Raw genomic sequence first — 12,500 nt, forward strand, 5'->3', positions numbered from 1 at the left:
CATCTCCCACTTTCTTTTTTCTTTCTTTATCTATTTCTCTCTTTCTTAATCTACTCCTTCTCTCTCTCTCTCTCTCTCTCTCTCTCTCTCTCTCTTCCCTCCTTCTCCCTCTCCTCCTTCTCCCTCTTCCTCCTTCTCCCTCTTCCTCCCTCTCTCTCTCTCTCTCTCTCTCTCTCTCCTCTCTCTCCTCTCTCCTCTCTCTCTCTCCCTCTCTCTCTCTCTCCCTCTCTCTCCTCTCCTCCTCTCCCCTCTCTCTCTCTCTCTCTCTCTCTCTCTCTTCTTCTCCTCCTCTCTCCCTTCTCTTCCCTCCGTCTCTCCTCAATCTCATCTCTTCAGATGTCTGTCTCTCATCGTCTAATTCAATTCATCCCCTTCTCCATTGCCCTCTTCTTTGTTCTCTTCACTTCTAAATACGACAGTCAAATGAATGATAAGGGTCAGTTATCATCCAGATTATAGATGTAATTATACAGGAACTGCAGGCAAGGGAGAGCTTAAATAAACGTTGAAAACAGAACAAACACTCGACCACATACAGAGTGCAAAAAGCGTTGGGGGAACGTGTTTAGAATTAAGCTCAACATAAACAGGATTGGGGGAAGGTGTATCACACTCAGTTTAACAGAAACAGCATTGTGGGAGATATATCATAGTCAGATCAACGACGCAGACAAGCAAGATGCGTCTGACATAGAACCGTCTGCACGGTCAAGATGATGTCTGCGGCACGACTCACCACCGCTGCTCCTGTTATTGACCGTCGCTGCGGTGAAAGTACAGTCGTGCGGCGCTCACTGCTGTCTCGACTTACCTGTGGGAGGAAAAGGCAAGTGGATTAGTGGAGGGAGATCATCTCAGCATATGGCTTATCTTAATGACATGAGTTCTGATAAAATACGTTACCAGGCAGGAGAGGGAATACAAATCCTGATAAAACATGCTTAACTACCTTGCTTCCAAAAGTGCAAGTCATAGAAGAATCTCGTCATGTAGCTTAAGGTAAAAATAATGACAGCTAATAGTCACAGCTTGCAGTCTCGATTCAGGTAAAATATATTCGGAATGTCGACCTCAGCTACAGTCCTTCCAATACAGCTTGTGATTTCAAGCGCTTAAAGCCTAAAAATAAAAACCCTGGACAGAGTATATTCCCGATACTTACTGCTTCTGAAACTTAACACTTAATTTAGGTAAATGTTATGATGCGTAAAGAATGTGTGGATATCGTCCAAGAGAGACCGATGACCGGCAATAATCAAGTTTTTAAAAAAATGTTTAAATTGGACAATTACGACAGTTACAATGATAAAATCATTACAATTAAAACACAATCTAATGAAAGTAAACCCAAGATTTTGATGTCTAACTTCCTACTGCATTCTGAGTCTTCAATGCCCAGAACTTCATGAAAACATACAATCATCGTATAAAAAGGCGTGAGGGGCAAAAACTGGCTGGAAAGTTTCCAGTAAAATGTATCTTTCAGTTTTTTATCTTTTTTATTGTCATCGTTGTTGGCATTATCATTATTATCATAATACGCTTCTTGTACGCGTTTGAATCCTCTTCCTCGTCATCGTGGACGTCATCGTCACCCTTTTCCTCCTCCTCTTAATATTGTTTTTGTCACTTTCTCTCCCTATTATCTTCCTACTCTTTCCCCATTTCCTCTTTTTATTCATCCTCCTTCCTCGTCATCATCTTCCGCCTCTACTTCTACCTCGACCTCTTCCTACACCTCCCCATTACCGCCTCCACCTTCTGTCTACTCCTTTCTTTCAGGTTCCTCTCTTTTCCCTTTCTAACTTTCCCCTGCATGACCAAGCATGGGCAGCAAAAAATACGGATGTGAATGGACAGCTTCTGCCAAGGGGCGCCACGCCAGACTCAACAGCTGGTGCTCATTAATAATACTCAGTAAATAACTTACATGTAAGTGTATTTCATTTACATTACAACAAATGAATAAAGTTGTAAATATTTTTTTCGAGGATATCACCGAATCAATATATACGGAAACGAGATACACGATATAATAAATGTAGATGGAAATGTAGCAAAATAAAAGAGGGAAGATAAATGAAAGGAGTAACAAATACAACCGAATGAATGCATTAAAGAGAACAAGAGAATGACCTTTTAAAGCTAAACAAAACGTTTCAAATATTACATAAAAAAGCAGCACCATCCCGGACCATAAATTCCATGTCGGCCAATTCTGACGAAGCAAAAATGTTAAAAGGACAAATGCTATGGAAATTATATATATATCTATATCTATATATATATATATATATATATATATATATACATATATATATACACACACACACATACATATGTACATGTGTATGTATGTCTGTACGTACGCATACATATATACATAATATGTATGTATGTATGTATGTATGTATGAGTGTGTGTGTGTGTGTGTGTGTGTGTGTGTGTGTGTGTGTGTGTGTGTGTGTGTGTGTGTGTGTGTGTGTGTGTGTGTGTGTGTGTGTGTGTGTGTGTGAGTATACATATATATATATATATATATATATATATATTATATATATATATATATATATATATATATATACTTACACGCATACACACATATATATTATATACAGTATATATACGTGTGTATGTATGTGTACACACACACACACACACACACACACACACACACACACACACACACACACACACACACACACACACACACACACACACACACATACATATATCCAGTACATATAACATTTATGCAAATACATAAATACAAATGGACAACGAAATATATGTAATATACACATACAGCCTATATAGAGCACTTAAAGGCACCCTTAAGGATATTCTTAGAAAAAAAATAAACTAAACTAAGTGCCTTCCATTTTTTCCATGGAGTAAACGGAAACAAAACACGGCCCCATTCTCAGAGAGGATTATCGCAGACTACCCTACTTACACTTTAACAATACGAGGTGTAACCAGAGCGGCCCTGCAATAAAGCCCGCCATCTTTACCGTGGCTTACCACCCCCCTTTCCCCGTCCCACCGCTCAGCCGCTCAAGCCCTTCGGCCGTAGTTCTCGCCGGGCCCGGCTTTCCCCCTCGTGGCGGTGAAAAGAATGCCAGCCCCAATGGCCTCCCTGCCCGCACGTGCAGCCCTAAAAGACAGCAATAGTGCCGCGCTGCCCTCCCTATGTCTCTCCCGAATGGGGCCCGGCGAGCACCAGAGGCGGCGTCCACCACATATTCATCGGAAACGGCCGCCGGTCCGCCGTTAACCCCTTGTGCATCAGCTGGCATAATGGAGCCTAAGTAGCAAAAATACAACCACTATCGCGGAGATTGTGAGTGTTGGAGCCCGAGCGAAGGGCTGGCCGGCAGATGGCTCGGGCGGGATGGGTGATCGGGGGCTAGTGAGGAAACAGGAGGAGAGGAGTGTGAAAAACTCACACTGGTCATGACATTTCTGGGAAATGGCTGCCCCTTCTACCTAACTGGAGAGAGAGAGAGAGAGAGAGAGAGAGAGAGAGAGAGAGAGAGAGAGAGAGAGAGAGAGAGAGAGAGAGAGAGAGAGAGAGAGGAGAGAGAGAGAGAGAGAGAGAGAGAGAGAGAGAGAGAGAGAGAGAGAGGAGAGAGCGCAGATTTAGTTGTGTGGTGGTGTGTGTGGTGTGGGGTGGGGTGTGTGGTGGTGTGTGCTGTGTGTGGTGGTGTGTGGTGTGGGTGTGTGAGTGTGTGTGTGTTTGTGGTGTTGTGTGTGTGTGTTGGTGTGTGTGTGTGTGTGTGTGTGTGTGGTGTGTTGTGTGGTGTGTGTGTGTGTTTGGTGTGTGTGTGTTGTGTGTGTGTTTGTGTGTGTGTTGTGTGTTGGTGGTGTGTGGTGTGTGTTGTGTGTGTGGTGTGGTGTTGTGTGTGTGTGTGGTGTGTGTGTTTTTGTGGTGCTTGTGTGCTGTGTTGTGTGTGCTTTGTGTGTGTGTGTGTGTCTTGTGTGCTTTGTGTGTGTGTGCTGTGTGTGTCGTGCGTTGGGTGTCGTTGCGTGGTTTCGAATTAAAGCAAATCCACAAAGTCCGCGAAACCTATGAGATCATAATTCTTGGGCCAAGACTATAACCTTAAAATGCCTTTATTCCTTCGAGAGCCATTAAATAACTTCTGGAGAGGAATACCCTACCATAAAACCAAAATTAAATCCTATCCAACTTGAATATGGATCCTTTCCCAGTTACCACCATCTGGCACCGAAATCACTCCGCAAACCTGAGAGGAAAGCCATTGCAAACTCTTTCAACGTAATCTCACATCAAACGTTTGTAAAAACGTTTAAATGGCCCGTCCCCTCCCCCATTCCTTCCTTCCATCCTTCCCTCAGCCCAAACACCCACCCATCCACCCACCTACCCTCCCTCTCTCCCCCTCTCCCTTCCTCCCAATAAAAAGGTGTAAAAACCGACGACCAAAGAAAAGACCACGTAATACTTTGTTTCGTCCTTAATTATAAGTCGTAACATCTAAATTCCCAGGCCGCAGACGACTTACATCAGTGAGAGAGCGGCGGCGAGGAGGAGTGCGTGAGTGCGTGAGCGGTGTGTTTAACGGGGGGTGAGGGGGAGGAGGAGGGGGAAGTGAGTGAGTTAATGGCGCCGTAAAATTTCCCGGCGTCACGACACCGTTCGGGTTCTTGTCGAGTCGTCGCCGTTTGAACTGTGCGACTGGTGACTAGTCTTTGCTATATGGCTGATTATTTCGTATGTGTCTCGATTGGTGGACTCTTATATAATATGTTCAATTTCTGTCTGTATTTTTTTTTCGTTTCCGCTTCTCTCTCTCTCTCTCTCTCTCTCTCTCTCTCTCTCTCTCTCTCTCTCTCTCTCTCTCTCTCTCTCTCTCTCTCTCTCTCTCTCTCTCTCTCTCTCTCTTGTACCCCCCTCCCTTTCTCTCTCGTTCTCCATCTCTTTCCCTCCCTATGTATATCTCTCTCTCTCTCTTTTCCTCTCTCCGTCTCTTTCTACCTCCTTCCCATTCTCTCTTCCTCCCTCTGGCCTGCCTTCTCGATCTCTCCCTCCTTGTCTAATCTCTTCTTTCCTTCCATTTTCCTCCCTCTACTTCGTCGCAATAATTCTTGTTTCTCCTCTTTTTTCTCGAGTTCAGACTCCTGGTCCCCTTTATCTCTTTCTATTGTATTCGCTTTTCCTCTTCTTTGTACCTTAACCGTTACTTCTCTTCCAATTTTTCTATTCATTTTGCCTTATTCTTCTACATACATTAATTCTCTCATTCTCTCCCTCTCTCTCACTTTCCTTCATTTATGAATCGTTTTTCTTCGATATTTATTCTTGTTTCTACTGCCATACATACATGCGTGTATGAGTGCGTGCGTGTATGTGTTCGTGTGCATGTGCGTGTGCGTGTGCGTGTGTGTGTGCGTGCCAGTGTGCTTTGTCGTGTGCATGTGCTGTGTGTGTGTGTATGTGTGTGTGTGTGTGTGTGTGTGTGTGTGTGTGTGTGTGTGTGTGTGTGTGTGTGTGTGTGTGTGTGTGTGTGTGTGTGTGTGCGTGTGTGCTAGTGTGCGTGTGTGCTAGTGTGCGTGTGTGCTAGTGTGCGTGTGTGCTAGTGTGCGTGTGTGCTAGTGTGCGTGTGTGCGTGTGTGCTGGTGTGCGTGTGTGCTAGTGTGCGTGTGTGCTAGTGCGTGTGTGCTGTGCGTGTGGGCGTGTCATCGTGCGTCTAAATTTCTATATTGCAAAATTCAGCGTTCTGTACCCAGAGTATAATATATACAGGAATTATTCTCAAAAGATTATAAAAGACATGCATGCAGTCTCGCTTTTATTCACAGCGTAACTTCATAAATCTCTTGTTTCCCAGTTTATCACTGAAGGTCTTTCAAAATGATGTATGGACTTGAGTTCTTACTCAGTCTCCGGTATAATTTACAATGTAAAAAAAAAAAAGTATACTCTACTGAAAATGTCCTATAACACAAACAACAAGAATAAACAGGAAAAAACAATAGCAAGCAACTAGTGAATATATCCGACACAACAGGAAAAACAAATCTAAAACAAGCAGCGACACCCGTTCGGAGCGAAGCAGTTCCCACTCGTCAACGTTGAATTTCTCTCCGCCTCGCCGAACCACCTGTACCCCAGAGCACCGCCGCAGTCCAGCCGTCAAACCAAAACACTCGAGCACATTGCCGCGTTTGTACAAGGCTTCACTCGGGGTCTTAAGACTCCGTTGCTTTAAACTGGAGTTATCTTCATAATCCCCAGTGTTTGCTTTGACAATATGGATGACTGGAGGGAACGGCTACTTCTCTCGTTTGGGTATTAAAGATGTCGTTACAGCCAGAAATGCAAACACTGCAGTTTCAACGTATAATGGCTAAATGTATGGGGCGAGAGACCCAGATCCTCATGAAGAGATTAAGCACTCCCGATTGACGTTCAAGGCCCGTCTGTCTGCCATGTGAGTCTTAATGACAGGTGTCCAGCGTCCACCCCCTCCGCCCTCCCCATCCTCTATCCCTCCTCGCCCTCCTTCTCCAGCGGTAAATGACTTTCATCCGACACGCTGATCGTCTGGGGCCATTAGGAAATTCTTTACTCCTTCTCTCATCAGGCGCGGTGGCCGTTCCTTGGAAGGGGAAACTCACTCTGGGAATGAGTTCCATATTTAATTCACTTAAGCGATAAAGTCTGTCTGTCTGCTTGCTTGCTTGCTTGCTTGCTTGCTTGCTTGCTTGCTTGCTTGCCTGCCTGTCTCTCTCTCTCAGCCATTAAAACGTTCATGAGTACTATATCAACATATCAAATAACCTCAAAACATATTACCATTGTCCTGATATTATTTCTTCTTAACTTTGGAGAGAGAGAAGGAGAGGAGAGGAAGAGAGAGAGAGAGAGAGAGAGAGAGAGAGAGAGAGAGAGAGAGAGAGAGAGAGAGAGAGAGAGAGAGAGAGAGAGGGGGGGGGGAGAGAGGAGAGGGAGAGGGAGAGGGGGGGGGGAGAGAGAGAGAGAGAGAGGAACAGAGAGAGAGAGAGAGGGGAACAGAGAGAGAGAGAGGGGGGAACAGAGAGAGAGAGAGGGGGGAACAGAGAGAGAGAGAGAGAGAGAGAGAGAGAGAGAGAGAGAGAGAGTGTGTGTGGGGGGGGGGGGGGTTATCCTCTTTTTAACAACGCATTATAGAAACTGAAGACACTTTTCTCTGAAACCATTAGGTTAAGACATATGTGTATGGAGAAACTTTCCAAATGAACCGCAACATGTCATATATTTTGTTTCTTTGCCCACTGCAGTTTTTTATATTTGTATAATGGAGATGATGATGATGATGATTATTACGATGGTGATGATAATGATGATGATGACCACGACGATGATGATAATGCCCATGACAATAGTGATAGCCATAGTGTTGATGAACTCGATGGTGGTGGTGGTGGTGGTATTATCTTCATACTTCTATGTCGCTAGATGGAAAATGCTTTCCAAAGAAAAGTGTGCTAAAATATTCTAACAATCACAAAGGTACCTTAAATAGGGGTCGGAAGAGTCACATAACAGACTTAAAACAAGTCCCAATACCGACAGACTAACCAAAGACAAGTCAGAAACGACCGGAAAAAGTACGCCTCCACAATCACAACAGATCCCCCGAAAATACTAAACAATCGCACAAAAAACAAGATCAAAACAATTACACTGCAGATCCATTAGCAAGAACAGACTCTGGAGGTCTGTCGACGCGGGGCAGGGTGTCTGCCCGAGCCCCCGGACCGCAGACACTCCAGCTGGTGTTCGCAACCGCACACACGCAGACACTTTTCATCCATCACTGACTTCCACGTACGGATGAGTATACGTAAGGGAGGAGGTATGGTTAAAAACTGTGTTTCTGGTTAACCTAGAAAGTTACATTTTCAAAAATTCATTCTATTCTACTAGTTCATTCATTTCTGTTTGGTTATTTTTTTTTCGAGCTTGGAAGCTTGGATATGTTTTTGGGTACTGGATCGCCTATTATATAGCTCGTAATGATAATAAATGTAATATTTTTAACGCTTCCCAAGATCCTTTACGAATTTGCAAGTCACTATGTACCAGACCGTCGATATCGTTAACACTATTCCACAATAACCATGATTTCAATTACATTAATTACGATTATCTGAAAATGAAAAGTATAGCTAACAAGATGACTTTTCGTTCTTCATACGCGCTTCCATGAACCAACCACTATATTTTTATTATCCCTTTTTTGAAATGAGATGGTGATAACACCAAAACATATATCGAAGCATAATTCAAGTTTAGACAAAATACACGTTTGTAAGATTCACTGTCATTTATTTATATTTTTATAAATCTAATTGTTTTATACGGTAAAAAAGTTTTTTTCTCTCCCCCCTCTCTCTCTGTTCTTTGCTCATTTGCACACAATAAGTTTGATCAAACGAGAGAGAGAGGGTGTAGGGAGGGAGGGAGGGAGAGAGAGAGAGAGAGAGAGAGAGAGAGAGGAGAGAGAGAGAGAGAGAGAGAGAGAGAGAGAGAGAGAGAGAGAGAGAGAGGAGAAGAGACAGGGGGGAGAGGGGGGAGGAGGAGGGAGGGAGGGAGGGAGGGAGGGAGAGAGAGAAGAGAGGAGAGTGATGAGAGAGAGAGAGAGAGAGAGAGAAGAGAGAGAGAGAGAGCAAGAGAGAGAGGGAGAGCTAGAGAGAACAAGAGAGAGAGAGAGAGAACAAGCAAGAAGGGAAGAGCAAGCAAGCAAGAAAGAAAGAAAGAAAGACAGGCAGAGACAGTGACAAAGTCTGAGAGAGAAAGAAAGAGAGAACTCGAGATGCTGGGATAAAACCCCCTAAAGAAAGCGCAGCGCCGAAACACGAGCGATCAGAGTGACCGGTAATCCCACGCTGGCACGAGGAAGCTGTAAAGAAAGAATCAGGTTCGGCCGAGTGTGGTTGTGAAACCGACAGGCCATATGACCGCCACCTTTCCAACTTTCCTCTCTGATTGAAGCCGCGAATCATTTGAGGCATTTTTGTCTTGGAAGGGAGGTGTCGATTTTATCTATCATTTTCTGGCACACACAAGTCACTGTCATACTAAGAAACGCGGAAGAACACACACATATGTACGCATGTATAGACATACACATAACTGAGAGAGAGAGATAAAATAGTTCTCTCTTTCCTTCCCTCCTTTAACGCACATTCTCCTCACCACACCCACACCCTTACCACGCCTAATAACCCAACACTTCCATAATACATACGTTGCACGCAGAGTACAAAAAATGTCATCAAACCACTCATCCCAGCATCGACAGCGTTCCTCGGAACTTTCTTCCACCGTTTTGACACACCTTAATTTCATCACCATCATCACCATCATCATTATCGTCGTTGTCGTTGTCATCGTCCATGCTTGTCACGTCCCTCGTAAATTACAGTACCGCTCGGTAGACCACCTTTTCCCTCTGTCGCTCCTCCCTCCCTTTCCCACTCTCGACCCCCTTTCCTTCCACCCTTCCTCCCTTTTCTCTCTGTCGCTCCTCCTTCCTCTTCCCTCTCCCGACTCCTCTTCCTTCCACCCTTCCTCCCTTTTCTCTCTGTCGCTCCTCCCCCTTCCCCCTCCTCTCCCCTCCCGTCCCCTCCCTTCCACCCATCCTCTCTCCGTTCCGCGAAATTTTTCAAGTAATCATAGTTGTGGAGGAACTATAATGGGACGTGAAATGGAAAGTTTCGGAAGACAGAGTGGCGACGATGGTGTCGATAAGAAGGAAAAATATATACATATAACCCGAGTAAAGACTTTTCACATAGGTCGTCCTATGAGGGATATGCAATCAACAACATATTATTGGTAGTATATTTGTACTTCAAAGAAACAAATGTTGGAATTTTGTCTTCAAACAACGGGGAAAACTGCGGTGCTGACGAGGCAACGCCCCGCACCTGTTCCGTCTGCAGAATGCCAGCTAATTGGAGCTCGCTTGATTAAGGTAAAAAAATGAAAAATCTATAAATGTGCCTTGGCAGAAAGTGTGTCACAAGAGGGGAACATCAGGCGAGAAAAAACACCTGTTCTTCAAACTCTCCCCTGCCCCACCCCCTTCCTTCCCGCCCCCATTATCGTCGATGCCCCACCCCCTTCCCTCCCGCCCCTCTTAGAAACCCATCTCTGCCCCCACCCCCAATTCTCCTGACGTAGTGTCTCCTCCTGACCGCAGCTGTCACTCCGGGAGGTATATAAGGCCGCACCCCTCGTGAAACATCATTCCTCAACTGCTCTGCCTCAGTAACACATCGTGGGGATCCGTCCACTTACAACCGTCGCCATGATTGCTAAGGTAAGATTTCCTTAATCCACATCCTTCCCCATCAGAAAGTGACCAATAAACATATACACAGAAAACGCCTTTAACACCCTCAATAAAACAACTCACCCCTAGAGTAAACTGCATTTGGTCAAATTGCACACCAGAATACTATTATGGCCTACCAAATATATCGAGCAGTGAAACATCAGATCATGAGAAAATATCTCGACAATTCATACAGACGATAATGCTACTTTCATTATAATATACTCAAACAAACGACAATACCCTTGAAAAAAAAAAAAACTGACCTTGTGAACCAAACATGACTTCAAACACAGCTTATATGATTTCAATAATCGACTTTTAAGATATTAATATTTCAATAAACGAATTCTACGACTTCAGCAACGGAATTCAGATGATTCACAATAACAGAAACATCATCTCCTCTAGGTCTGCCTTTTTACCGCCCTCGTGGGTGTTGCGTGCGCGCTACCCCGAGCCCTCCCCGACGAGGCTCCCCCTGTTTACGTGCAGGAGTCGGCGCCTGTTTACGTGCCAGAACCAGCGCCCGTATACGCACCTGAGCCCGCGCCTGTCTACAACAGCCATCCTTCTCCTTACAAAGAGGTAATGGGACTCTATCAAACAAATAGAGTGAGAGAGAGTGAGAGAGAGAGAGAGAGAGAGAGGGAGAGAGAGAGATAGATAGATAGAGAGAGAGAGGGAGAGGGAGGGAGGGAGGGAGAGAGGGAGGGGGGGAGAAAGAGAAAGAGAGAGAGAAGGGGGGAGAGGGGAAGAGAGAAGGAAAGAACGAGAAAGAGAAAATCCTGTAACTCCTCAATCGTTTTCATCAATTCTTTTTTCGCCGTTCCTCCCCAGGAGCCCAAACCCTACGCCTTCGACTACGGCGTGAAGGACGACTACTCCGGCGCCAGCTACGGCCACAACGAGAACTCCGACGGGAAGGCCGTGAGCGGCTCGTACGTGGTGGCCCTGCCCGACGGCCGTATCCAGAAGGTGACCTACGTGGCTGACCACTACAACGGCTACCAGGCCCAGGTTGAGTACGAGGGCAAGGCACAGTACCCCGAGACCAAGCCGTACCAGCCCCAGCCCTCGTACCAGCCCCAGCCCTCATACCAACCCGAGCCTCAGCCCGCTTACCAGCCGGAACCAGCCTACAACTAAGAATATGCTCGACGGCGCCTCCCCGGCCGAGTGCCCTGCCCTTCCCTGCTCAGGTCCCCCTCCACTCGGGCGGGCGGCGAGGCTGGGAGGCGCTCACTCGACGTCCGCACGTAAACCTCTCGCCCCGGAATCGTCACGCCTGCCCTGCAGAGGCTTCGCTTCGCAGAGCAGGCTCATCATGCTCTCACTCGGACTTGCTGGTCGAGTCCGCCCTAGTCATCCCCATCGTGCCATCCCGCACTGTGTGCAATATGTAATCAAAGATGAATTTCACAAGCAGTAGCATTCGTGTCTTTATCCTGTTGCAACATGTTTGTCATATAAAGGTACTGCCTCCAAAATGTTTCGGCAAGCACAATCACACTCTCTCCTTCTCCCCCTCCCTCTCTGCCCCCTTTCTCTATTATCCTTCTGTACATCCTCTGCACACGTTTCCGAGCAATATCTCTGAAACCTTCGCAAAACATAAGGTCTCCGTCCTAACACGGGCAGCGGACACTGCGGGTGGAGCAGCTGTTTCGTAGCTGAATGGCCACTAACTTTTCCTTATGGCCTTGCCTTTGTAAACCGATCTGAAGTCCGACTTCTGACCAGCGTTCTTAATGTATCTGCGGTGAAGTGATTACTACTGATAAAACACACACACACACACACACACAACACACACACACACACACACACACACACACACACACACACACACACACACCACTAACTGGAGAATGCAATCCAACAACAGACGAAATGAACAGAGATGACAAATAAAGACGATGCCTGTGAGCACAACAACTCCCGATGAATCTGCGTAACTTAAAACTTTGCCTTGAAATTTGCTTGGTATCTTGGCAGGCGTCTTCCTTCCAGCAAGCGCAGATCCTGCTAATCATATGCTAATTCTCTGGCTGCATACACAAACTTTGTCGCAAAAATGGGAACAAAACACACAGTTTCATTGGCTTTCGCATCAGAACGGCGAACTTTCATTTCGAAATTTTTTTC

General features: G+C 45.6%; 1 protein-coding gene across 1 annotated transcript; it reads left to right on the forward strand.

The window, feature by feature from the left end:
• The first annotated feature begins 10,263 nt into the window (after positions 1–10,263).
• LOC119572360 (cuticle protein 7-like) lies at positions 10,264–11,783 on the forward strand. The gene is made up of 3 exons (XM_037919429.1): positions 10,264–10,337; positions 10,764–10,940; positions 11,193–11,783. Exons 1-3 carry the CDS (start codon positions 10,326–10,328, stop codon positions 11,499–11,501), a joined length of 498 nt encoding a protein of 165 aa, XP_037775357.1. The 5' UTR covers positions 10,264–10,325; the 3' UTR covers positions 11,502–11,783.
• Positions 11,784–12,500: the final 717 nt, after the last annotated feature.

The sequence above is a fragment of the Penaeus monodon genome, chromosome 4 (genome assembly GCF_015228065.2).
Source record: "Penaeus monodon isolate SGIC_2016 chromosome 4, NSTDA_Pmon_1, whole genome shotgun sequence".
Classification (NCBI taxonomy): Eukaryota; Metazoa; Arthropoda; class Malacostraca; order Decapoda; family Penaeidae; genus Penaeus; species Penaeus monodon.